General features: G+C 45.6%; 1 protein-coding gene across 3 annotated transcripts in view; it reads right to left on the bottom strand.

Moving 5' to 3' along the window:
- LOC309660378 (interferon-induced GTP-binding protein Mx1-like) overlaps window positions 1-23498 on the bottom strand; it is a 30223-nt gene extending 6725 nt beyond the window's left edge. Inside the window, exons 1-13 of one of the 3 annotated variants that reach the window (XM_082460967.1) lie at window positions 23438-23498; window positions 21903-21992; window positions 20053-20130; window positions 19201-19323; window positions 14683-14875; window positions 13326-13463; window positions 12424-12578; window positions 11637-11775; window positions 9551-9749; window positions 6888-6966; window positions 6417-6539; window positions 5867-6008; window positions 2074-2232 (exon numbers count right to left, since the gene is read on the bottom strand). In XM_082460967.1, the coding sequence (XP_082317093.1) occupies window positions 2074-2232; window positions 5867-6008; window positions 6417-6539; window positions 6888-6966; window positions 9551-9749; window positions 11637-11775; window positions 12424-12578; window positions 13326-13463; window positions 14683-14875; window positions 19201-19302 (1429 nt within the window). In that variant the 5' untranslated portion in view covers window positions 19303-19323; window positions 20053-20130; window positions 21903-21992; window positions 23438-23498. Of the gene's footprint in view, window positions 1-2073; window positions 2233-5866; window positions 6009-6416; window positions 6540-6887; window positions 6967-9550; window positions 9750-11636; window positions 11776-12423; window positions 12579-13325; window positions 13464-14682; window positions 14876-19200; window positions 19324-20052; window positions 20131-21902; window positions 21993-23437 lie in introns of those variants that run through there. The other 2 variants (XM_082460969.1, XM_082460968.1) reach the window with 2 other exon arrangements.
- Between the last annotated feature and the right edge of the window lie 1752 nt (window positions 23499-25250).

Genomic DNA, 25250 nt, shown 5'->3' with positions numbered 1-25250 from the left:
ATCCCAAATATAAATAGTTGCAAAGAATGCAATTTCTGGTAAGTTATAAATATATTAATATTTATAGTAAAACACATCACTCTTTTAAATACATCAATGGAATCGAAATAGCTCTAATTCATTTGAAAGAAAGAGGTGAACAAACTCTTATTTCAATCAGAAAATTTACATTGTTTCTTTTTATTTTTTTGTTTTTTTTTTAATTTTTATTTATTTATTTATTTATTTATGACTGTGTTGGGTCTTCGTTTCTGTGCGAGGGCTTTCTCTAGTTGTGTTAAGCGGGGGCCACTCTTCATCGCGGTGCGTGGGCCTCTCACTATCGCGGCCTCTCTTGTTGCGGAGCACAGGCTCCAGACGCGCATGCTCAGTAATTGTGGCTCACGGGCCCAGCTGCTCCGCGGCATGTGGGATCTTCCCAGACCAGGGCTCGAACCTGTGTCCCCTGCATTGGCAGGCAGATTCTCAACCACTGCGCCACCAGGGAAGCTTCTTTTTATTTTTGAGACCCATATTTCCACTTGACTTCCTCACAGAATGTTATCTTAGTATGACGTACAGCATCTTTATGCTTGGAAATCTTTTGATTCCAAATTGCATGTTTCAGAAGTAGGTATATATATATATTATATACCTATATATATATATATTTATTACACATATATATAAATGTTTTCTGTAACTTGGAGCCTTGAAGTACTAACAATTTTCTTCAGGACCGAATGAAGAATGCACAATTGATCAACAAAATACAATTACAGATTTCAGCTTATAGCTATTAAGCTTAAAGGTAAAATTTAATTAGAAATACATGTCTTAGAAACTCTTATAAGGCTGTCCCCCCCAGCACTACTAGTTCGTGGATCCACGAAAGACTATCACTTAGTGCTAAAAGGAGACAGCTAAAGCCTGAGTGAGAAGGGGGTCAGCCTAGGTGGCGATGAAGAGAAGAGATTCAGGGATCTCTCGGAAACCCAGGAGCAGAGCATTTCACAGAGAAGGGAGTGGTCCGTACCGTTTCATGCTGCATTTCTCCTCGACGGTGCGGACATAGTTTCCCATTTGCACGTGACAACAGTGACACCACCCTAGGTTCATACAGCACTTTAGAGGCTCAAGACACTCGCATAATGTAGAGCTGTTTAGTCATCGACCTTACTTCTCAGAGATTTCAAATAAACAGAGTATTTTGAGACTGCGAAGTATTCATAGCAATGGAGTAGAGGAAGGTGAGGTGTGATAGGAAATATGCGTTCAGCTCTCGTCCCTGGTTCCTGACACGGAGTTCCTAAATCCCTTAGAATTTCCTGGGATCTCTTGTTCTAATGAGGCGTCCCTAGTTAGCTTTAGGATGGGGACTGGTCACCAGGAAGACCAAGCCTTTGTTTAGAAGCCTTTCAGCCCAATCTTCCCCCTTCTCCCCAACCTCTGGGGGCTGGGGGAGGGGCTGGAGATGGAGTTAAAATTTGATTATGCCTCCATAGGATAATGGATTATACCTCCATAAAAACCCTTAATGACAGGGTTCGGAGAGTTTCCAGGCTGGGGAACATGGCCACGTGCCGAGAGGGTGGTGCCCCACGCCGCCCCGCCTCGGGACAGAAGCCCCTGCACTTCGGACCTGCCCAGACCGCACCCTATGCATCTCTTTCATTTGCAACCTTTGTACTATCCTTTATAATAAACTGGTAAAGGTAAGCAAATCCTTTATAACAAACCAGTACAGGTAAGTAGCGCGTGTTCCTGAGACCGTGAGCTGTTCTAGCAGAGGATGGAGCCCAAGGAGGGGGTCGTGGGAGCTCTGATGTACAGCTGGTCACTCAGAAGTACAGGAGGCTCGGACATGGAGCTGCCGTCTGAAGTGGGTGGTCTTGTGGGCTGACCCCTAAGTTGTGGGGTCTGTGCTAACTCCGAGCAGGTAGTGTCAGAACGGGAATGAACTGTGAGACACCCAGGTGGTGCCTGGAGAAGAAGACTGGTTGGCTTGTTGTGTTGGAAAACACCCCAGCAGGAAGTACTAGCTTCGACCCTGTCCGAGAAATAAAATACCTAAAAGCAAAAGCAAGGACTCACCAGTGACTGTGTGCAGCATGTCCACAGCCGGCTCTTCCAGAACTCCGACCTGCTTTTTTATGATGGCCTCAAACGTCTTATAATTCACAAACCCTGGCAACTCTCTGCCACGATACCGATTTTCACACTGTTGGATTTCTTTACATATGGCGTTGTAACCTACAGAAGGGAAAGAACAGCTCTGAGTTATTTTACAAAAATGGCCTTGCAGGTTTTGTTGAACACAATACCATTCTAAACTTTCTGAAAGTACAGAGGGGCAGGAAAAAAAATCAAATCTGATTTTCAAATCGAAAAAGATTCAAGGACTGCAGTAAAGAAACAGACCTCGAGATAATTGTCCTTAGTCATCTCAAGACAGCAAGAACAGAGCCAGGGTAGGACGTCAAAAAACAGCAAATGCAGCAACTTAGAGTAAGACAGATTCTTGAAAAGGTACCTGAGTAGGGAATTTTGTAAATCAAATTCGATTTTTTTAAAAAAAATTGTATCACAGAATACTATGATTGCAGACCCTTTAAAAAATAGAAATGACCATAACACCAGCTAGAATCAGTGACACAGCACATATTCCTGGGCTGTAGCAGGAGTAGAAAGTGTTTATAAATCAAAGGGATAATATAGTTAGATTATTAATGTGATATGGTATCACTGTTTACTACATAAAGCACTTAATTTTTTCTTTATATTCTTGGAATTCTTTTTACTCTCAACAAACTGGAGTGTGGAGAAACACCTCCATTGCCGGGTAAAAATGCAGAAGGGCTATGGTTCCTTTCTTTTTTTTGAAGAACTAACCAGGGATGGTAGCCTGGTTGCCCTCTTTTGGTCAGGAGATATTTTCTCAGAGGCATTTAAAAAAATCGAGATCTAATTCACTTACCATAAAATTCACCCTACTAAAGTGTACAATTTTTAGTATATTCACAAAGTGGTGCAGACATCACCACTACCTAATTCTCGAACGTTTCCATCACACCATGGAACAGCAGTCATTCCCCATTTCCCTCTCTCCTCCGCCCCTGGAAACCACTGATCAACTTTCTATCCCTATGCATTTGCCTACTCTGAACATTTCATATACATGGAATCAGACCATCTGTGGCCTTTTGTGTCTCATTTCTTTCACTTAGCATAACGCCATCAAGGTTCATCCATGTCGTAGCATGGGTCAGGATTTCATGCCTTTCTATGGGTGAATAATATTCCATTGGGCACTGCACTGTGTCTCCCCCAAATTCATTTGTTGAAGTCCTATCCCCTAGTGCCTCAGAAAGTGACCGCATTTGGAGACAGGGCCTTTAAAGAGGTAGTTAAGTTGACCTGAGATCATGAGGGGAGACTCCAATATGACTGGTGTCCTAATAGGGAGAGAAGATCAAGACACAGACACACACAGAAGGACGACCATGTGAAGATACTGGGAGAAGGCTGCCATCGACACACCAAGAAAAGAGGCCTCAGAAAAAACCAAACTTGTTGACATCTTGACCTCGGACTTCCAGCCTCCAGCATTGTGCGAAAATAAATTTCTGTTGTTTAAGACACTCAGTCTGTGGTACTTTACTGTGACAGCCTTAGCAAATTAATACATATGAATATACCACAACTGGTTTATCCATTCATCAGCTGATGGACATTTGCATTGTTTCCACTTTTTGGCTGTTATGGATAATGTTGATAAGAACATTCATATACAAGTTTTCGTGTGAACACCTATTTTCATTCTCCTGGGTATACACCTATGAATGAAACACTCAGGTCATCCGGTAACGATCTGTTTAACGTTTTGAGGAACTGCTAGAATGTTTCCCAAAGCATCTCACCATTACATTTGCTCCAGCAGTGCATGAGGGTTCTAATTTCTCCACATTTCTGTCAACACTTCCTGTTAACTGTCTTTTTGATGGTAGCCATCCTAGTAAGTGTGAGTTGGGCTCTCCCCGTGGATTTAATTTGCATTTCTCTGACGGCTAATGATGCTGAGCATCTTGTCATGTGCTTATTAGCCACACGTAAATCTTCTTTTTTGGAGAAATGTCTATTCCAATCCTTTGTCCATCTTTAAATTGGATTATTTCTCTTCTTTTTGTTGTTGAGTTGTAAGAGTTCTTTATGTATTGTGGATACTAGCCCCTTATCATATACATCAGGGGTCCCCAACCCCTGGTCTGCGGCCTGTTAGGAACTGGGCCGCACAGCAGGAGGTGAGCGGCAGGCGAGTGAGTGAAGCTTCATCTGCCGCTCCCCATCGCTCGCATCACCGCCTGAACTACCCGCCCCCTCCTACCCCCCAGCCCCCCGTCCGTGGAAAAATATTGTCTTCCACGAAACCGGTCCCTGGTGCCAAAAAGGCTGGGGACTGCTGATATATATGATTTGCAAATATTGTCTCCCATTCTGTGGGGCATCTTTCCACTTTCTTGATAGTGTTCTCTGATGCACAGAAGTTTTAAATTTTGATGAAGTCCAATTTTTCTTTTTTCCTTACGTTGTTTGTGCTTTAGGTGTCCTAGCTAAAGAAATCACTGCCTAATCCAAGGTCACACAGTTTTAAACCTATGTTTTCTTCTAAGAGTTTTACAGTTTCAGTTCATACACTTTGGTTTTTGATCCATTTTGAGTTTATTTTTGGATAGGGGGTGAGTTAGGGGTCCAAATTAATTCTCTTACATTTGGGTGTCCAGTGATACGTAACTGATAATTTGTTGGGAGGAGTTTAGCATTTTAAAAAATGAGCTGTTTTTCTCGCAGGCTGACTGCCATAAGCACTTATGCCATAAAAACATGGCTGGGCAATACCGTGAGGGGGTTTCTGGAAGCCAAGGACTGTTGTCTTCCTTGAGAGGGACAGAGCGGGGCCCTCCCTCCACAGGAGCACACAGCAGGCGTACAACCCTCTGTGCGTGGACTTAGTTCCTGTAAGCAGCACGGAGACTGTGGACACATGACAAGTTACGGCCCCAGGAATGAGCTTCCTGGACATTTCTCCAACAAGGCTCAGTGTTATTTACTCAGTCCCACCCTGCATGCCCTCTGCCAAGGAACAAAGGTGTAGCCCTTGAATTCTGCAAAAACTCGCATGATTTCTCTTCCCATGTTCATTACTCGAAGCCAAGGAGGACCGTCAGTTTGAACAGCCCTGGTCAGTTGAAATAAATTATGGAACCAGCCCCACTCCACCTACTCCCCTGCCACCAAACTGTTGGAATAAAAGCAAAGTTACTTGAAATTTCCCGTAGCTGCTGTAGCTTTATCATTTGTCAATATACGATTTACTTTAGGCTTCTTAAAGGAGTAAAAAAATACATTTCAGATCACATTTTCTACTTTTTTCGGACTCCTGAGGATTTCACGATGCAAGGCTGGTACCTAGCAAGCCGCTGTATTTTCTTTTCATCGCTGCAACTATAAGATCCATTACGAGACACATCAGGCTTCAAGGCCTTGGTGGGTTAACCAAGATCAAACTGGGTTATTTCAGGGGCAGCACCACTGGTAACAAAAAGAGCGTGACACACGTGACATGTCGACCTGCTCACTGATGAGGGAGTGCTGGTTATTCTAAGAGTCATGATTGATATGGGCCAATGAATCTGCATTTTCTCTCTAGGTGTCCTCTGAAATCAGTACTAGGTGCTTGCTGGCCAGACTTCAGGGATATGAAACAGCACGTGTGGCTTTCACGCCACTAACTCCTTACTCTGGGCGTCCTTCATCAACTGCATCACCCAGCCCCCCGGCCCTGGACTCAACTTGACTTGCAGGGTTTACCATGGTGCCTTGGACTCACCTTTTTGGAAATTCTTTTCAACCACAATACTCCATTTGTAGAACTCGGTTCGCATTTTGTTAAACAGCCGAGAGTCATACTCTCCCACGAATTCCTCCCCTTCTATTTTATTAGTGATCTCTTTATTAAAGGCATCAATTTTCTGCCAAGAAGAAAAACACAAGTATCAGCGGAGATATTCCAAATACAAGCAAAGTAGTTTGGCGGTCGCATGCATGCAGAGGGTGGGCGAGCCCTTCTCTGCTGCCTTACGGGCCCGGGTGGGAGGACAGGAGAGAAGAGGCTTTGGCAGCAGACAACCCCAAACTCCCCTCACTGCCCAGGGGTCTCGGGTGAGGGTGCTTGAGGAAGAGGCGATGCTGTGAATGGGATGGTCTGCCACTCCCTGCCCACCATCCCCCAACCCCAGCCCCTTTCTGGTGCTAAGTGGCCAGAATGAGTCCGGATCAGCTTTAGGGGAGTGAAGAGAGATGCGCACAAGGCCCACGCACGATCCCTTTGTGGACGGTGAAGTGTGACTCTCCAGCTTGGCGCCCCTGGCAATACTCACATCTATCAGAAAGAACATCTTTCCACTTTCGTCTTCCGGGATATCTAAGCCATACTTCTGTAGCTCCTCTGTTATTCTCTGGTGACTCTCCTTTATTTGATTTTCTAACAGGGGCAGAGATTTCTGAGGAAAATCGAAAACAGTGGAAAGACGTAAATATGAAGAGGGAACGAGTCAAGGTTGGCGATGATGGGAAAGGAAGAGTTAGTCCAATGCTCGTAAGATGCTGATTTTTAATTAGGCCAAGTGGACAGTTTCTTAGCATCCCACTCAACGTGTGGTCCTCTGACAGGCAGCATCTGGATGTGGCCTGGGAGAATCCCGGGACACATCCAGACCCCCTGAATCTGAGCCGGCACCTTCACAAGATGCACAGGAGATCCACGTGTGCTGACGTTTGTTAGCCGACATGGTTAAGCTTTGTGTTTGCAGGATTCTATTCAGATATTGGACAGCTTTGCAAGTACTTACACAGATGTGCGTGATGAGTTCAGTGGTCAGTCTTTCGGCCAGGCACGGGACCGTGGCCCTTCCTTCCTCCAGAAGATCCCTGCAAGAGAAGACAACGTACATGTCCATCTGGGTCTAGCCAGAAAATGCAAGTCGGCTCTCTGCTGCTGGGGAAAGCCAAGGCAAATCCAGTTACATCCCACTGGATGGAATGTCCTGCATCTGGTACCCAACAAATGTTCAGAATTGGATCGCATAGAATTGACTGAATTTCAGTAACGCTGGGTATTTCAAAAATGGTATAGAATGATCCCTGCCAGCTGATATATTGTGTCTCATGACATCTGACTATAGAAATGGTCTTTATAAAAATATACAGTCACCTCTAGATACATTTTCATAACATGCACATACCCTTCTATATACGTAATGCATATCAGTATCGAGCTTCATGAAAATATACTGACACAGGTGTATGGATGAACCCTGAACTGGGGGACCCACCCTTCCCCAAGAGGAGAACTTAAACCATGGGCTGGTTGGAGGAAGGAAGCCAAGCCCTTCTCTCACTCTTTCCAAATATGTGTTTGCAGGGTGAGTTATTACATGATTTTCTATATATTAAGGGACTTTTTAGGATGAAGGGCAGCCAGGAAGCATGAGTTCACACACCTCTTTGCAAGAGTACACTCATACCTAAGTTTCAGTTTCCACACCTGTCAATTTTTTTAATTGTGGTAAAATATACACAACATAGAATTCACCATTTCAGTCATTTGTAAGCGCACATTCAGTGGTATTAAGTACAATTACGTTGCTGTGTGTCCATCACCACCATCCACCTCCAGAACTATCCCATCTTCCCCAAATGAAACTCTGTCCGCAGTAAACATCTCCCCCTCCCCCTCCCCCAGGCCCTGTCTCTATGAATTTGACTCTTCTAGGGGCCTCGTATAAGTGGAATCATACAGTGTTTGCCTTTTTGTGACTGGCTTATTTTACTGAGCATGATGTCCTCAAGGTTCATCCATGTTACAACATGTGCTAGAATCTCCTTCCTTTCTAAGGCCGAATGCTATTCCACTGTATGGACGGACCACATTTTGTTTATCCCATTCATCTATCAATGGACACTCAGGTTGCTTCCATGTTTTAGCTATTGTGAATAATGCTGCTATGAACACAGGTGTACAAGTATCTCTTCTGAATTATATGTCTCTGCAGGCTTCTGGGAGCATCAAATGTGATAATGTTTACGAAGGACATGGGTCTCCACCTACATATACACGTGTGCAAACAAGGGATCTCAGTGACTGTGTCACTTTTTTTCTCCACATCTTATAAGCTCCTTTTTATTGGCATCTCATTGCACAGCACTCTAATGGTTGCCAACACTGTGATCTCTTATTCTGGTTCATTTATATAAATCCCATGATTTTCAACATTTAGATTCCAAATTTTCACAATTAAAAACAAATCTGTAAAAACAAATATTGTATAATATTGCTTACATGTGGAATCTAGAAAAATGGTACAGATGAACTTATTTGCAAAGCAGAAATAGAGACACAGATGTAGAGAACAAACTTATGGATACCAAGGGGGAAGGGAGGAGTTGGGATGAACTGGGAGATTGGGATTGACATATATACACTACTATGTATAAAATAGATAACTAATGAGGACCTACTGTATAGCACAGGGAACTCTACTCAATACTCTGTAATGACCTATATGGGAAAAGAATCTAAAAAAGAGTGGATATATGTATATGTATAACTGATTCACTTTGCTGTACACCTTTAACTAACACAACATTGTAAAGCAACTATACTCTAATAAAAATTTAAATAAAAAACAAACCTGTGCTGAACATCCTTTAGCCAACATTAGTGGATACATCTCTGATTACTTTCCTGGGTGGAATTCCTAGAAATGAAACTCAACCTCGGGGATGCACCTATGCAGACCGGTTCGCATGTGACCTCAGCACACATTCTCAGCAGCACAGGTGAAGGTCCACGCCCCTCCTTTCCCACCAACTCTACATCTTCTCATTATTTCAAATCTAACCAATTTATCGGTCTTTTCCTTTTTAAAAAATTTCATTTTTGGCATTAGGGTTAGAAAGACTTTTATCCTGGGATTATAAATTCTCTGTCTATATTTTCTTCTGGGATGCTTATGGTGCCTTTCTTGTACTTAATTTTAAACTTCAACTGATATTTATTATATTTTGGTATCCCATGTTAAGTAAGGTCACAATTTAATTTTTTCCCAAATATTAAACAATTATCTCAATGCCACTGATTGATGATCAAACTGACATAGCCCAGGGATTTGAAATGCCACATTTATCATAGACCAAATATATGTATCTGAGTCTTATTTCTGGGTTTTCTACTTTGTTTCTATCCTGTTTCACTTATGTTTATATTCCGGTTCCAGAACCATACTATTTCAGTTATTGCAAAAATCTCTGCCTTATTTTAATGTTTTAAATTTATTCTTTGCAGTACTTTGTGAATTCCTCCTTTTTTCTTCCAGGCAAATTCCACGGTCATTGTCAAGGAACAAACACACATGGATACTCTCAAAATCTGATCTCAGACAGCATCCATTTTCCCCCGTGAGGACGGAGGTCCTTAATTTTGGTTCACACTCGGAAAACACCACCCGCCTACCTGAAATGGGCGTGGTTCTCAAAGAAGTCCTGCTCCTTCTGCAGGGCCTTGGTCAGGCTCAGCTGGTGCTGGATGTCCTGCTGGCCCCGGCACTTGACGATCATGTAGCCCTTCTTCAGGTGGAAGACGAGGTTTCTCACCACGTCCACTACCTTGTCTTCGGTGCCTTTGTCCACCAGATCGGGCTTCGTCAAGATTCCTACGACCCAGAGACTTTGCTTAGAGAATGCTCACAGCTTCGCAGAGTGAAAAGTAAGGACAGCTCTCTGCCCGTGGGAAGGCAGGTCCCCTGGCCCCTGGTTTCCTCCCACCCTGCTTGAGGGCAGACAATAGGGCTTGCAGAGCGAAGGTGTGAGGCTCAGCCCCTGTGTTCTCCCCAAGCTCACATCACCCAGATCTCGGCTCTCACACCAAAGAGACAGTAGCGTGTAATGGCCCTTTTGTGTTCTTTCTGTCCAGTGGAGGAGTTCACTCTCAAACTTTCCTGTGCATCTGAACCACCTTAAGGTAGGTCTTAAAATGCAGAATCTCAGGTCCCACCCCAGAGATTCGGATTCAGGAGGTTCGGTGGGATCGAGGGACTTGCATTTCTAAAAATTTTCCTATTATTTCTGGGGCAGGTGGGGTCTGGCTCACACTTGGAGGAACACTGGGCCAGCCAGGACCAGTTACATCATTTGCGGGGCCCATTACAAAATGGAAACGCAGAGCCCCTTGTTCAAACGCTGAGTATTGCAAGATGGCAGCATCAGAGGATCACTCCAGGTGTGGACCCTTCCAGGTGCGGGGCCCCGTGGGACTGTCCAGCGAAGCCAGCCCAGGACTAACCCTGAGGTTTACCGTGTCCACTGGTAGCTGCTGCCCTGGCCCAGAGATTCCCATCCCAGGCATGACAGGCAGCAGAACAAGCAAAGAATGAGCGCCTGCAGCTAAGGATGGTGAGGCAGAAGGTGGAAGGGACTGGGTCTTGATGGCGTCACTGAACAGCGGTCCCAAGGGAAGCAGCCTGTGCCCAGAGTTCTGGTTAGGCGTGAAAATAAATCGCCATTTGTTTCAGCCACTGTACTCAGGTTCTCTGCTGTTTACAGCCAAACGCATTTCTTAAAACATAAAATTTAGGGCTTCCCTGGTGGGGCAGTGGTTGAGAATCTGCCTGCCAATGCAGGGGACACGGGTTCGAGCCCTGGTCTGGGAAGATCCCACATGCCGCGGAGCAACTGGGCCCGTGAGCCACAACTACTGAGCGTGCGCGTCTGGAGCCTGTGCTCTGCAACAAGAGAGGCCGCGATAGTGAGAGGCCCGCGCACCACGATGAAGAGCGGCCCCCGCTCGCCGCAACTAGAGAAAGCCCTCGCACAGAAACGAAGACCCAACACAGCCAAAAATAATAAATAAATAAATTAATTTTTAAAAAAAACATAAAATTTACCATTTTAACCATTTTTAGGTGCACAGTTCAGGGGCATAAAGCACTTCCACATTGTTGGGCAACCTTGATCACTAATCATCTCCACAACCTTTTACTCTTCCCAAGCTGAGACTCTGTCACCACTGAACACCCACTCTTCTTTCTCCCTTTCCCCCCATTTGACTTCCTGTCTCTATGAACTTGACCACTGTAGATCCCTCATATAAGTGGGATCACACAGTATTTGTCCTTTTGCCCTGGCTTACGTCATTAAGCATAATGTCTTCAAGATCCATCCACATTGTGGCAGGTGTCAGAATATCCTTCCTTTTTAAGGTTGAATACTATTCCATTTTATTGATACATCACATTTTGCGTATCCATTCATCTGTCTGGGACACGTGGGTTGTTCTACCTCAAATGCATTGTCAACTGACATAACTGCTTTCTGATTTTGCCCCACCTCCTGAACCCACCATGCCTCTTATAAGCAGGTAGACAAGGATTACAAGCCAACACATGGCCAACAAGAGTCAAATGTGGCCCATTTCATCTGGCCTCAATGTGTTCTCAAAAGATTCTCACCTTGCGTGTGTGCCAGGAAGCACCCACTGGATTCAAGGGATGCTTTTCCACTATCAAGCCACATGCTATTTTTAGACTCTTCCATCTTCTTACCTATGGTCCTGTCTCCTTGGGGGTCCACCTCCTGAGCCATGCGCAGGGCCTCCGTGGTGGCGATGTCCACATTAGCGGGGACCACCACCAAGTTGATGGTCTCCTGCTTAAGGATGTACTTCCTGATGAGAGACTTGATCTGTAAGAAAATGAGAGAGTATGAGAGATGAGACAGGTCCTGACCTTGTACTTGCTTCAGACCCTCCAAGTCCCAGAGGTATTTCTCCAAAGAAGCAACTATGGAGAAATGAGCCCACAACACAAGCCTGGTGGCACTTCCCAAGTCAGAGGAACTAAGTTCTCTGTGGCTGAAACAGGGAAAACTGTGAGGTCTTAACTCTTTAACTATCTCCTAAGACCTCAAATCTGACAGTCACAATGAAAAACAAGATGCCAAAAGAATTGCTTGACTATTCCCTAAATCTTGAATCCATAGGGTGAGATTCACTGATATAGGAATATCATTAGACTTGCTGCTAATGCTCTCTTATGCTTCCCACATAAAACCCCTTCCTAACACGTGCTCGTTTAGATATGGCACAAAATGTAACTACGACCAAAAGGAGTCCCCACATAAAACACAAATAAAATGCATTTCCAGCTTTGCCTGTTTGCCTTTTTCCACAGAAGCTTCCACCCAACTTGGCGGAGTAGATTTCGACCATCACACTCTCCAAATTCCCCACCTCCTAATACCCACTCTTCAAGCTCAGTCCTGGACTCACTGATGCTCTAATGCAGCCCCACCCCCGCAAGGCCCGGGCCAGGATGGAACCTGACTTTTCACCTGATATTCAATGTCGGCTGGCTGATTGCCCACAGCGATCCTGGTGATACCGGGAAGATCTATCAGGGTCAGATCCGGGACATGAGGGGAGCTGACTTCCAGACTAATCAGCTCATGACTGATTCCCGTGCCTTCCCCAGCAATGGCAACCTGGGCTAGAGAAGAGGAAGGAAAAAAACAGAATAGCGCTTAGGATGGAATATCACATTACGGCGAATCCTCTGAAAGCAACTTCCACCCACTGTGATTCATGGATGAGGCAAACAGTGAGTCCCCTACATACGAACGAGTTCCATTCTGAGAGTGCATTCATAAGTCCAAGCGTTAAGTTTCTCCTTTCAGATGTCTCACATCGATGATGTAATCTCTGTGGTCTGCATTTACAGAGCCCTGCCATAAATTAGCCTAAACCAGGGTTATGCAAGGACACGCACCCCACTCTTGGAGAAAAAGGACCCCCATTTCTGAATAGGGTTCAGTGATGCCCCAGTCAGCATTTTGGAATGCCTTTTTACCAGGTTAATAGGTGAAGGGGTTCCCTGGTCCCATACCCGGATACCTCTTCCATCAGATCTGTGGGATGGGGAAGCCCTTGAATAAGGGACCAATACTCCATATTTGGAGACAACCTTCAAAATTCACATTATGCTCAGATACGTACTTACATACTAAACAATAAATTACTGAGGTCAGATTCTGTCCACAGCACTGGTCTTAATGAGAGTAAAAGAAGAGAAAATACAAGAAAGCTGGGGGCCGGATGTAGGGAAGGGAGGGTTCCCGAGGGACCAGGACAGGCCCAGAAAGGGGAGAGTGGGAATGGTGTCGGGCAGACCCCACCCACTTCACCCAGTTGACCAGACAGCCAAATAGGCAATGACAAACAAACATGGGACACTTACCTTCACTGATTTCCTTTTCCACCTGCGAAGCATCTGAAATCTCAGTCTCTTTGTCCCGGAAACTGACTTTGCCTTTCCACTCGTCTTCATTCACAAGTTTTTTCAGTTTCAGCACCAGAGGACATCTTGTAACAATACCTAGGAGGTCATTATCCATCAGTTCTATACTCTGCTCTTAATAGTCCTATATGGTGGTCTTAGACCAGTGGTTCTCAAATTTTTAAATAATCATCTGGGGAGACTGTTAAAACTGTAGACTTTCTGGTCTCACCCTCTGACACTCTGACACATTCTATCTGGGGTGACTCACGAATGTGCACCTTGAATGTATGTCTCAGGTGGTGTCTGGCTTGAAAGCCACTTCTTTAGACCCCCTTCTTCACTCCAGTGTTTTCCATCAGCCCAGGTGGCAAACTGCAGTGGGGAGCCCCAAACTTCTGCAAATGTCCTCTGCCATCCCCCAGTGCACACACCCCACTCCTATCAGGAAGGGGGACTGCCCCCGCCAGGCCACCTCACCACAGTCTCCTGACTGTAAACTTCTTCCAAATCCCACCCGCCTTCACATCTGACCTGTATTTCAAGATCCAGCTCAGGTCTGCCTTCTTCCCTGGAGCCCTCACTGATCCTTGGCCTGGTAGCTCAAAGAGCACCACTAAGCAGAGCACCAATCTTCACCTCCCAGATGGAGGGTCACCTCTTGGGAAGGGGCTCAGGAAGGACACCCACGTGCACAGTGTTCAGGGCTGAGGACCCACATGCATTTACTCAGACCTTCCGCAAGTGTAGGTTATGTACAATCCACACTAAACACGTGATGAGAGGATGTTATGAATTGGGTCTCCTCCCCCCGCCACCATGTCAAACTCGTATGTTGAAGCCCTAATGCCCAGTGTGACTATACTTGGAGATAGGGTATATCTTTAAAGAGGTAATTAACATTAAATGAGGTCATAAGAGTGGGGCCCTAAACAACACGTCTGGCATCCTTCTAAAAAGAGGAAGAGATCCTAGACATGGGTGCACATAGAGAAAAGGCCACGTGAGGACACAAGGAGAAGAGGGTCATGTGTAAGCCGAGGACACAGGCCTCAGGAGAAACCAACCCTGCTGACACCTTGATCTCGGGCTTCCAGACTCTAGAACTGCGAGAAGTAAATTTCTATTGTTTAAGCTCCTAGTCTGAGGTCCTCTGTTACTGCAGCCTGAGCTGATTAACATAGAGGGCAAGTGCTTATGCAGCTGTCCAGGGCCTGTGGGAGCTGCCCTCCCGGAGGCCTTCCCAGAGACCTCCCCTTAAACCACTGGTCCCCGGGATGCCTTGTGGCTTGCAGGAGGCTGGCCTGGCAGAGCTTACCGCTGCCTCTGGGAAGGGCGACCCCCGACAGAGCCTCCAGCACGGAGCTCTTGCCCGAGCTCTGGTCCCCAATGACAGCGATGGCGGGCAGGGCCAGGTCCTGTTCCACGCCCAGGGCCCGCAGGGAGTCAATGAGGTCTATGCAGGGCCGCACCTTCTCCTCGTACTGGCTGTACAGGTTGTTCTCGGACCCCTGGAAGAAGTAGAGTGGGAGACCTCTATCATAGCCTGCGGGTCACATGCCATCAAAGATGGACAACTTCAATCGACCTAATATATACAGGTGATCAGAGTTCTCAAAAGAGAGTGGAGGCAAAACAGAAATAAATACTTGAAGAAATAATAGCTAAATTTTTCCCAAGCTTGGTGAAAACTATTAGCCTGAAGATCCAAAAAGCTCAATGAATCCTGAGCAAAGGAAACATAAAGTAAACTACATCAAGGCACATTATAGTCAAATTGCTCAAAACCAGTGATAATGACAAAATGTTTAAAGCAGCCGGAAAATAACATGTTATAAGTACAGAAGAACAAAGATGAGATTTACAGCAGATTTCTCACTAGAAGCTATACAAGTGAGTAGACAGTGGAGCAACCTTTTTAAAGTACTGAGAAAAACCATCAACCTAGAATTCTCTACCCAGCAAAAATATCTTTTAAAATAATGAAAGTGAATAAGGACCTTTTTGGATGTACAAAAGTGAATGAATTCATCACCAGCAGACCTGTACTACAGGAAATGTTTAGGATGTCCTTCAAGCCAAAGGAAAATGATATTGAATGGACCTCTTAATCTATACCAAGGAATTTATACCAGAAATGGTGACCACTATGCTTTTTTATTACTTAATTATCTTTAAAAGACATTTGACTATTTGAACAAAAATAACAATGTATTGTGGGGTTTAAAATATTGATAAAATTAAAAATCATGATAAAAATAGCATGAAGGCTGGGAGGGGAGAAATGGACACATACTATTGTAAGGTTCTTATACATGAAGTAGTATATTAGCACTTGAAGGTAAACTTGATAAGTTAAGGACATATATTCCCTAAAACAGTTTCATTTAATAAAACGGAATCATAAAAAAACTTGATTAATTCAAAAGAAGGCAGGAAAAGAGGAAAGAGGAGATGAAGAACAAGGCAAATAGAAGACAAATAGCAAAATGATCTTTCCAAGCCCAATTACATTAACAATCACAGAAAATCTAAATAGTCTAAATACTCCTAAAATAGTCAAATGACTTTGAAAAAGAAGAACAGAGTTGGAGGGCTAACATTCCCTGATTTCCATAATTACTATAAAGCTGTAGTAACCAAAACAATGTGATACTGATGCAGAAATGGAGAAAGAGAATGGAACAGAATACATAATCTAGAAATAAACCAATACATTTGTGGACAACTGTTTTTTGACCAAAGTACAAGGGCAATGCAGTGGAAAAAAGGTAGCCTTTTCAACAAATGATACTGGGATAACTAAACATGTATATGCAAAAAAATGACCTTGAATCTATGTTTTACACCATGTACAAAAATTAACTCACAATGGAACACAGACCCAAATGCAAACTCTAAAACTATAGAACTTCTAGAAGAAAACACAGGAGAAAATCTTTGTGACTATGGATTAGGCAAGGATTTCTTAGATATGGCCCCAAAAGTACAATCCATAAAAGAACCAACACATAAATTGGACTTCATCAAAATTTAAAACATCTAATCTTTAAAAAAGACCGTTGAGAATGAAAAGACAAGGCACAATGTGTGCAAAGCTTATATCTGACAAAGGACTTGTACCCAGAATATATATAAATAAAGAACGCTCAAACCTCAACAACAAGAAAACCAACAACCCCTGTGGAGAAGAAAATAAGAAAAAAACATTTTACCTTTTACCTTTTTCTAAGTCCTATTTTTGTGTATGCTTTATAATATAATTAAATTTTACTGGAATAGTTGTTTTATAGCATTGTGAGAAGGTGTTCATATTTTGGACCAGATGAGCCTTTGTGGTCAGGCTGTCCTGTGCATTGTAGGAGGTGTAGCAGCACCCCTGGCCTCTATTCACCAGTCACTTTGAGTTGTGACAACCAAAATGTCTTCAGACATTGCCAGGTGTTCCAAAGGGTAAAACTGCCCCCAGATGAGAACCACTGCCTTACAGAATGCCTGAGCGCAACATTTCATACATGGGAAACGTTGACAAAATTCAGCAGAGAAGGGGGTACACATACTGACAGGGATGCCCTTGGCCAAACTTTAACGGGGCTCCTTTGAGCCCCCTTCTCCTCTAGGCCTCTCCTTCACCTACTGAGTCCAGACTTGGCAAAGAATCGGGCTAAGCCAGTTCATCCAGAAGCTCCTCAGCTTTGACAGCCAGTCAGTTCCTTCCTCACCTCCCCTGATTCTAACCTAATTCCTCTAGGTAATTCTTCCTCCTGTCCTCCACCCTGCCCGCGGGCTATAAATCCCCACTTGTCCTTGTATCCACATTGAGCGCAATCTCTCTCCCCTATTGCAATAGTCTTGAATAAGATCCTCCTTGCCATTTTTAAACAAGTGTCCTGAGCAATTTTTCTCTATAACAACACTTCAGAAATGTTTGGAGCACGATTCCCCACAGAAGGACTCGTGGTGCCTGTGTGCCCACCTGGCTGTACCTTTACACTCATCAGTGGCCTCAGTCTTAGCCCTCCTTATGGGTTCTTTTTGTTTTCGTTTCTTTATACCACCCATTCGTGAGAGTTTATAAAACACGAATACTAATTAGTCAAAATGCATGTACCAACCACCTGGGTTAAGAAAACACATATGCCCTGTACTTAAGACACTCCATCTACCCCTCCCCAGGCACATTCCTCCGAAAACCACTTCACCCCCAGAAGGTCCTTCTGTTCTCAGGTTTGTGATAACGATGTCCTTACCTCTTCATTACAGTTTTACCACCCGTGCATCTTTCCCTAAACAATACATGGCTTATGCTTGCCTGTTGTGGATCTTTACATAAATGGGATCATATAGTATATTTCTTCTGTGACTTGATTCTAGGGTTCACCATTGTTTATTTATTTTTAATTTTGTTTTTTTTTTTTTTGGCCACGCCATTCGGCTTGCAGGGTCTCAGTTCCACAACCAGGGTTGAACCCAGGCCACGGCAGTGAAAGTGCCAAGCCCTAACCACTGGACCACCAGGGGACTCCCGCACCATTGTTTTTTAGACTCAGCCATCTTGATACCTGGAACTCTAGCTCATTCCTTTTCACTGCTGTATGGAATTCTACGGCATGAGCATACCACAATCTATGTATGCGTTCCACTACTCATGGGCACTTGTGTTGTTTCTGGTTTTGCTGAGAAAGAATGCTATATGAACGTGGAAAAATGCTTCTCAAACTTCAGCACAAAGAAGAATCACTTGGAGGGTCTGTTAAAACACAGATGGTAGGCCCTGTCCCTGAAATTTCTAGTTCACTAGGTCTGGGGGAAGGATATGTGAAGGTGATCACTTGCATGTCAAACTTCCCTGGGGATGTTGATGCTGGTTCTCTGGGGACCACACTCTAAGAACCAAGGTCTACACCTAGAAGTGGAATTGCTGGGTCATAAGACACCCCCTGTTCAACCAGGCCGAAAAAGGCTAAGCTACACCCAAACATATGGGTGTGAGCACTGTGAGTTCCTCCTGCCCTCTACCCTGCCAGTTACAGCCAGGAGAGAGACCACAGTTATATTAGGGTGGTGGAAAGGTGGGTGGACCTTCTTATTTTTCTATGTCCTTCAATGTAGTTTGTAATGTTGTTTAAAACATTGTTAAACATTGATTATGGAAATGGAGCCAACTGGAAAGAGGCTGGAGATCCATTGTTTTAAAACATGTGACAGCAAGAAACAGAGCTCTTCCTAAGTGCCCAGCCTCTACCTCTTCTCAACAGCCACACAAAGTAAATACTATTATTATTGCGACTTTACAGATGGAAAATCGGGCTTCTAAAGGGAAGAATAACCACCCAAGATCATACAGCTGCGAGTGTCAGCACTGGAATCAAATTCAGGTTGAACTGATTCCAAAAGCCAAGTTTGGTTCCCACCAAAAATATTGTCTCGATTCTGGGAGAAAAGACACCACATGGCTTCACTGTGAGGTGGTGTCACAGTGACACCTCAGAGGTTTGAACTCGAGACCGAACCATGATGTGTGCCCGTGATAACACAGGGCTCCTCGGGCCCAGTGCCTGGGGTCAATTCTTACACTAGCCGATCAGCACCTTGCCTGGTTTTCCAGACCAAAATTGCACCCCAACCGGCATCAGCTAAGGCAAAACACTGTCTGCATTTGGCTGCAAGAAGGGCCCAAACAGAATGAGTAGAGTCTTTGTATCCACATCCTGCCCTCAGAGAGATGTGGAAGTGGGCATCTCTGGGCAGCAATGGCATCGCTGTATCAGTGGGCAGCCCGCAAGTGGACACAGCTCATGTCCACACGGATAGTGGTTTTCAGGCATCAACTTACTGTTTCCTTTTTCCCCACCAGATCATCATTTCCATTTAGTAACAGATGACTGGATGCAGGAGGTGAATCGGATTCTTTGATTTCCAAGTCAGAATGAACCATCTTCTTCCTTTATCAGGTCAGCTTAAAACCAAGTAGATCAGGATTAACACAATTCAGAAGCTAGGTACATTCAATCACGGAACCAAACCCACCATGAGACACACTGGGACACAGTGGGAGCTCAGAAAGAAATGACAGGACAACTCCAAGGAACCAAGTGTCAAATGAGGACAAATGCTCCAAACCAGCTCAGTGGTCTTCAAGGATATGCTTCCGGATCTCCAAAGATTTTTTTAAACTCTGTATTTCCCATCATGATTGTAGGTTGAACATCAAAAATTTTTTTCACCACAAATTTAAATAGTGGCAAAGGATGAAATTTATGATGTATTTTTAAGTTTACATTTAAAAGTAAAATTATTATAAAATTCTTTCCAGTGTAGATGAGGGATTCTAAATATTATGATAATTTAACACCAAACCTATGTTTTATAAAATATGAACTCCAAGTCTTTTACTCTGTTCCTTTTGATCCTTGACTTCAGATTTTTGTTCCATATCCCCCACCTAAGTGGATCTTAAAGTCATTCATTTTATTTTTGAAAGCATTTAATTGGCCACCTTATCCTACTTGTCTGCACCCAGAAAATACATATGCAGATATTTGAAATTCATTAAAATTTTTTTCTGGGACCATAATTCTCTAAATATTAAAATTTACACATCTAATAATCTTAGATAAAAGTAAATGAAAATATTTCTCCTATGACTTGAAATGAATGTTATAAAAAATATAAGGCGCTTACTTACCTCCAGTATACCTTCCTTTTACTTGACAATGTAACGTTGACTAGTCGGCAGAAATTCAGAGCTGTTCTCCGACACCTCCTTGAAATCAGGCAAAACACACAAATTAGACCAAAACCCAGGCGAATAAATAACAGCACTCACCAAGTTTCTTCCCCATTGTTGAGAATGGTGCAAATGAAGGGGGAGATGTGCTTTGAAAGAGATTCACAGTTCCCTGAGTCCTTTTTGTAAACTTTAAATATTTAAACTCTAAGGTAGATGGATGAGGCACAGAGCCTTGCTGTCAATGTACGGCCTGCATCAACACTTTTGTGTGTGTGTGTGTGTGTGTGTGTGTGTGTGTGTGTGTGTGTGTGTGATGCTCTTCTTGCTTCTTCTCAAGGGACCCTACCCCAAGGCCTATATGATTTTGGGTCCATACTGGTGCAGTTGAAAGGGCAACGTTGCTAAAAAAAAAAGTGTATTGGGGGGAGAGGGATGCATTCTGTTCTTTGTATAGTGAGAGAAGAGCGATTTTGAAAGGTGATCAATTTTAAAGAGTACTTATGGAATCTGGCAATCTGGAAATCTATTCCCTAACCACCACCCACTCCCATGCCTTTGGAAAGACTTTGTGTGCCCAGGCGGTCCCGGGCTGGAGCTGGGGCCCCATGTTAGAGACTACAACTTCGGTTGACCTTACTGTACCCAGTCAGGTGGCATCATTAGTCCCCAGGGCTAGCACCCCATGACCGTGGGTTCTTTGTGAACAAATTCCCTTCTTCTGTTTGTTTCATCGAATGACATTCCCTGAAAGCAAAATCTTGTGACTTTTGTCTGTACATCTTAAATATTTGTATCTATCTTGGATCATCTTTGAAAATCAGTTTGGATCTCAGGAGCAAGGCCATCTCAGTAATAAAAACCAGTGTTTTACTTATTCATTACATTCAGCATCCGGCTGCACTTGTCAAACTGAGCTGAACGCATTCACCCATTCTGGCCATGCTAGAGTCAAGCTGTGTGATCCTTAGCCCTCAGCCCCAAACTGCTCATGAAACGTCTAACCCATACCCTGTGTTTGCAGACAAGGCTGCAGGGAGCTTCGAGGTGGGCACAGCACTTGGAATCTCTCTCCTTTCCAGCCCCCATCTCCCCAGTCCTGCACACCCACACTGGTCACTAGTGGGGTTACTGCACCAGGCTCTTCTCTCACCCCAAAGGTTGGGGAGGGTACGGATGGGGAGAAACTGCCCAGGTGTTGTGGGTTCTTTCCATTCTGTCTGTCCACTCAGGTTCCCACTGTCCATGGGGGTGGCTTGCTGGCTGTACCACCCCCCTCCCCCTTAAGATTTCCCAGAGTGCTAGTTTGCCTATGGCTCCCAGACCCAGATGCCATTCCCCAGTGTCACTGGAGAACCCCTGCAGTGGAGGGCGGGGAGGGGATCAAAGGGTTGCCCAGGGGAGTTCTGTCCTTGTGAGAAAGCTTCCTCAGCCCAGTTTGCAGAGAGGAGCAGGGATGGGAGGGAGGAGTTGGCTCCCCTAAGCCCTAAATAAGGGCCACCTACCAAGCAAATTCAAGAAAATGCCGGGTTCAGTGTCTGCAAACTGCCCAAATAATTCAGTCCAGTTAATCCTCTCAGGACTTAGATTTGCTTTTTCTCATCAAAGTGTTTTGCCTTCCAAAAACTCACTGACATTTACATTGTTTATGATTGTAATAGGGAAGAACAAATCTGACTGCATATTAGATGTTTCTTTTACTTTTAACTTTTATATTCTATTCCTTTTGCTACAAGTTAATCACTAAAGAGATGTCGCCTATAGCTTAAACATCATGGCCCCCAAGCCTGAATGTAAAATTAAAATACCTTTTCAGCTCACAGGAAACACTCTGACCCAGCCCACCTGTATATGCCTGCAGGAAAGAAGAAATCAGCACACCCCCTCCTCCGGTCAGGCTGAAATCAAGAGATATTTGCAACAATTTAAGGCCTTCTTGCTTTACCTCTTCACCTCCCCGCTCTTTGTTCTACAAAAGAAACTAGCATCCAGACCCCGGGAAGAGGGTTCTCTAGGACATTGGTCTGCCGTCTTCTCGGACTCCCAGCTTTCCGAATAAAGTCCTTACTCCTTACCCCCAACACCTCATTCCCAATTTATTGGCCTCTTCCAAGGCGAGGAGAAAGAGCGCAGACTCGGTAATTTGGTTAAAAGGGAGAACATCTTGTACTTTAGACCTAATGCTCTCTATCAAATCAAGATGAGCCGAGTATCGGGAGGTGGGCGGAAGAGAAGTGAAGAAGGACGGGGGGGGGCGGCGGGGGGAGGGCACGTCCACAGCGGGTAGGGAACTTCCTGGCCAGCAGCTCTCTTCTAAAGTGGAAAGATGACATGAATATTTTAGGAGCCTTCTGGGGACTTCACAGCTGAGGGGGAGCTGGGGGGAAGGGTTGACATCCCTTGACCTTACTTCCGACAAAAACTTCATTTAAAATTGGACTGAATAATTCCAAGGATCCCACACGCGCAGCTCTGCGGTCACCCGCGGTGGGGTCGGGGTGAGGAGGGCTGCGGTGCAGGTCTCAGCAGCGCCTGGGTTTTCCGTCAGCCCGCAGGGCTGTCCTACCTCCCTCCATCCTGAAGACTAAGTGTGCCGGCTCCACGCCGTCGCACCCGGCTGCACAAGCTACGGGGAAGGCAGACCCTGGGCATCTCTCCATCCGCCGGGTTAAGGGTCCTCCGCGCAGGGCACTTCTGCGCATGCCCCCTCTCTCCGGCCAGCCCTTGCTTCCTATAGGGCGGCTCCGGCACGCAAAACCTCCCAGCGACCCTCCGCTCCAACCTCCCTCTATTCAGAAGGATTGGTGGAGACCCCTGGTGCATGCGCTTCCAAAGAAACCCCCGGGCAGCTGACTTGTCTGGTTTGCACTCCTTAGCAGGAAATATAAACTGATATATGAAGCTTGGTCAGCCGTTTGGGGTGCGCTCGGAGGTCACGCAGCAGCGGATGTGAAATTTTTGCAGTGCGCCCCTCTTAACCAGCTCCCTCGGAGACCCTCTTTGCCCCCATCCCCTCCACGTGCCCACCTTCTCAGGCAGAAAAGCCGCCAGTTTGGGGGGGTGGAGGACTGTTTTTGATGCATCACCCAGGAGCCTCAGCAGCGTGTCGGTAGGAAAGTAGAATCAGCAGTGCTCTGAGCCCAGCCAACATCGCTATTATTATTACTATCGTCATCATCATATTCATTATCATGTCAATGTCACTAATAATCATGATCGTTCTTACTACTACTAGCTTGCGCAATACCCGCACCCCGGAGCGCTCGACTCCCAGCCAGCCGCCCAAATATCCCGAGGCCTCTGGCCGGCAGAGGGTGCCCAGACCCAGGAGCGCGACACTTACCTTCCTCGTGCAGTGACTGGCGCCAGGCGCCCGCCGCTCTTCGGCTTTAAGCAGCGCGAGCACCGCCCCTCGCTCCCGCCCCACCCCCGGCCGCGGGGAAACGAAACCCTCAAGTTCCCAGGGCTGCGGGATTAGAAACGAAACCGAATGCGTGGCTCACCAGCGCCTCCGGCGGCCCCTGCGCCCCGCGCCCCCAGCTGCAGCCTCCTCGAGGCCCCCTAGGTGTGTCCCCGCACCAGCAGCATGCCTGGGAGCTTGCCGGAAATGCAGATTCTCGGCGCCCACCCAGACCTGCTGCATCGGAAACCCTCGGGCGCAGGACCCAGCTACCTGAGCTTTATCCGGCCCTTCTGATGGTTCTGGCACGGTTTGAGAACAGCTGCTCTGACAGTCCTGAGTCATCCAAAGCTGAACGTAGCTTTGAACTTAGCCGGTCCCTTAACCTCTGGTCTTCTGAACAGATGCTTGATAACTGGGTGTCTTAAAACCCTGCCGTAGGTTCACTGGGAACATTCCAGCACCAAAACGGATTCTTAAGCTTTCTAAGCTCATGGCAGCTCCCCACCCCAATTCCTCCTCCCCCCTCAGACCCACATCATCCTCCTTTCTCAATTCTCCTTATCTTCTTCAAGCCTTCCCTGGAGTTTAGCTCATTTGCTTTCTTCAGGATGGGAGTGGGTGAAAGATGGAGGGGAGGGGTGGCAGGGTCAAGTAGACCAAAAAGTGGCCCCTCCCAGTGAGGGCTCTGTAGGGGGCAGTAACCTTTCCTTTTGGAAGGAGCTGGCACCGCACCTCCCTTCCCCTGTGCTCAGCTAAAGAGCCCTGACAACAAGCCTCCTCCCTACAAAGACCCCTATTATTAGGAAGAACATCCCTCACTCCACACAAAGACCCAGGACCTGCTCGCTTTCCAAGTGCTGTGGTCAGGTGTCGACTGAAAGAAAAAAAAACTGCACACCTAAAAATTGAGAATCACGTTTTATTGGGTGGACTTACTGAGGACTTACCCCAGAAGACAGCCTCTCAGATGGCTCTGAGGGGCGGCTCCGAAGAGGTCAGGGAGGAAGCAGGATGTATAGGAGTTTCTGTAACAAAAAGCAGGTAGTCGGAACATCAAAAGATCACTGTTAATTAAAGAAAAACCAGACATCTCAAGTTAATGACTTTAGCACTTTTCTATGTATGGGAAGATGCAAGAGTCTGGGCTCATAGAAATCATTCCTTTGATATGCACCTTAACCATCTAGGGCCAGTATCCTCTTTTTCTCCATGCTGAATCCCCTCAGGATGCACAGTCTCCCGTAGCTGCAGTAGCTGATGGCTTGATGGCTGCAACATCGTTCGTCTACTGATATAGCAGGGGACATTCTTCACCCACACAGGGAAAGCTTGGATGGAACCAAATTCAATATGGTGGCACCCAAAAGGAGGGGAGGAGGCCCCACAGAGCAGCTCCCTGGCCTGACGGCTGCCGTGCTCTGTAGGGCCCACTGCTGGGGTCTGGGCAATCCCACCCAGGGTGGTCTGATGGGAGAACACACGCTTCCCCAATAATTATCCAGGAACACTTGCCTGGCTGCTTACCTGTCCAGGCCTCGGTTACTTCCTAGTTATAAAGAAGAGTGAAGACTTAACTCTGAGGAATGATCCTACTTCCTGAAACCACATGAGGCTCTCCCTGTGATTCCTGTTCGGGCATGAATTCAGAAAGAGCCACTAGCAAAAGTGAAAACTGGCTGGGGCCAAAGCCAGCGCCAGGGCCAGGACTAGGGGCAGGTGAGTGAGTGAGGTGCCTGGGGTTCAGGGTTTAAGG

Source organism: Balaenoptera physalus, assembly GCF_965194825.1.
Source record: "Balaenoptera physalus genome assembly, chromosome: 4".
In the NCBI taxonomy this organism is placed as follows: Eukaryota; Metazoa; Chordata; class Mammalia; order Artiodactyla; family Balaenopteridae; genus Balaenoptera; species Balaenoptera physalus.
Note: the sequence above shows the minus strand (reverse complement) of the source record. Positions and strands in the feature narration are given on the sequence as shown.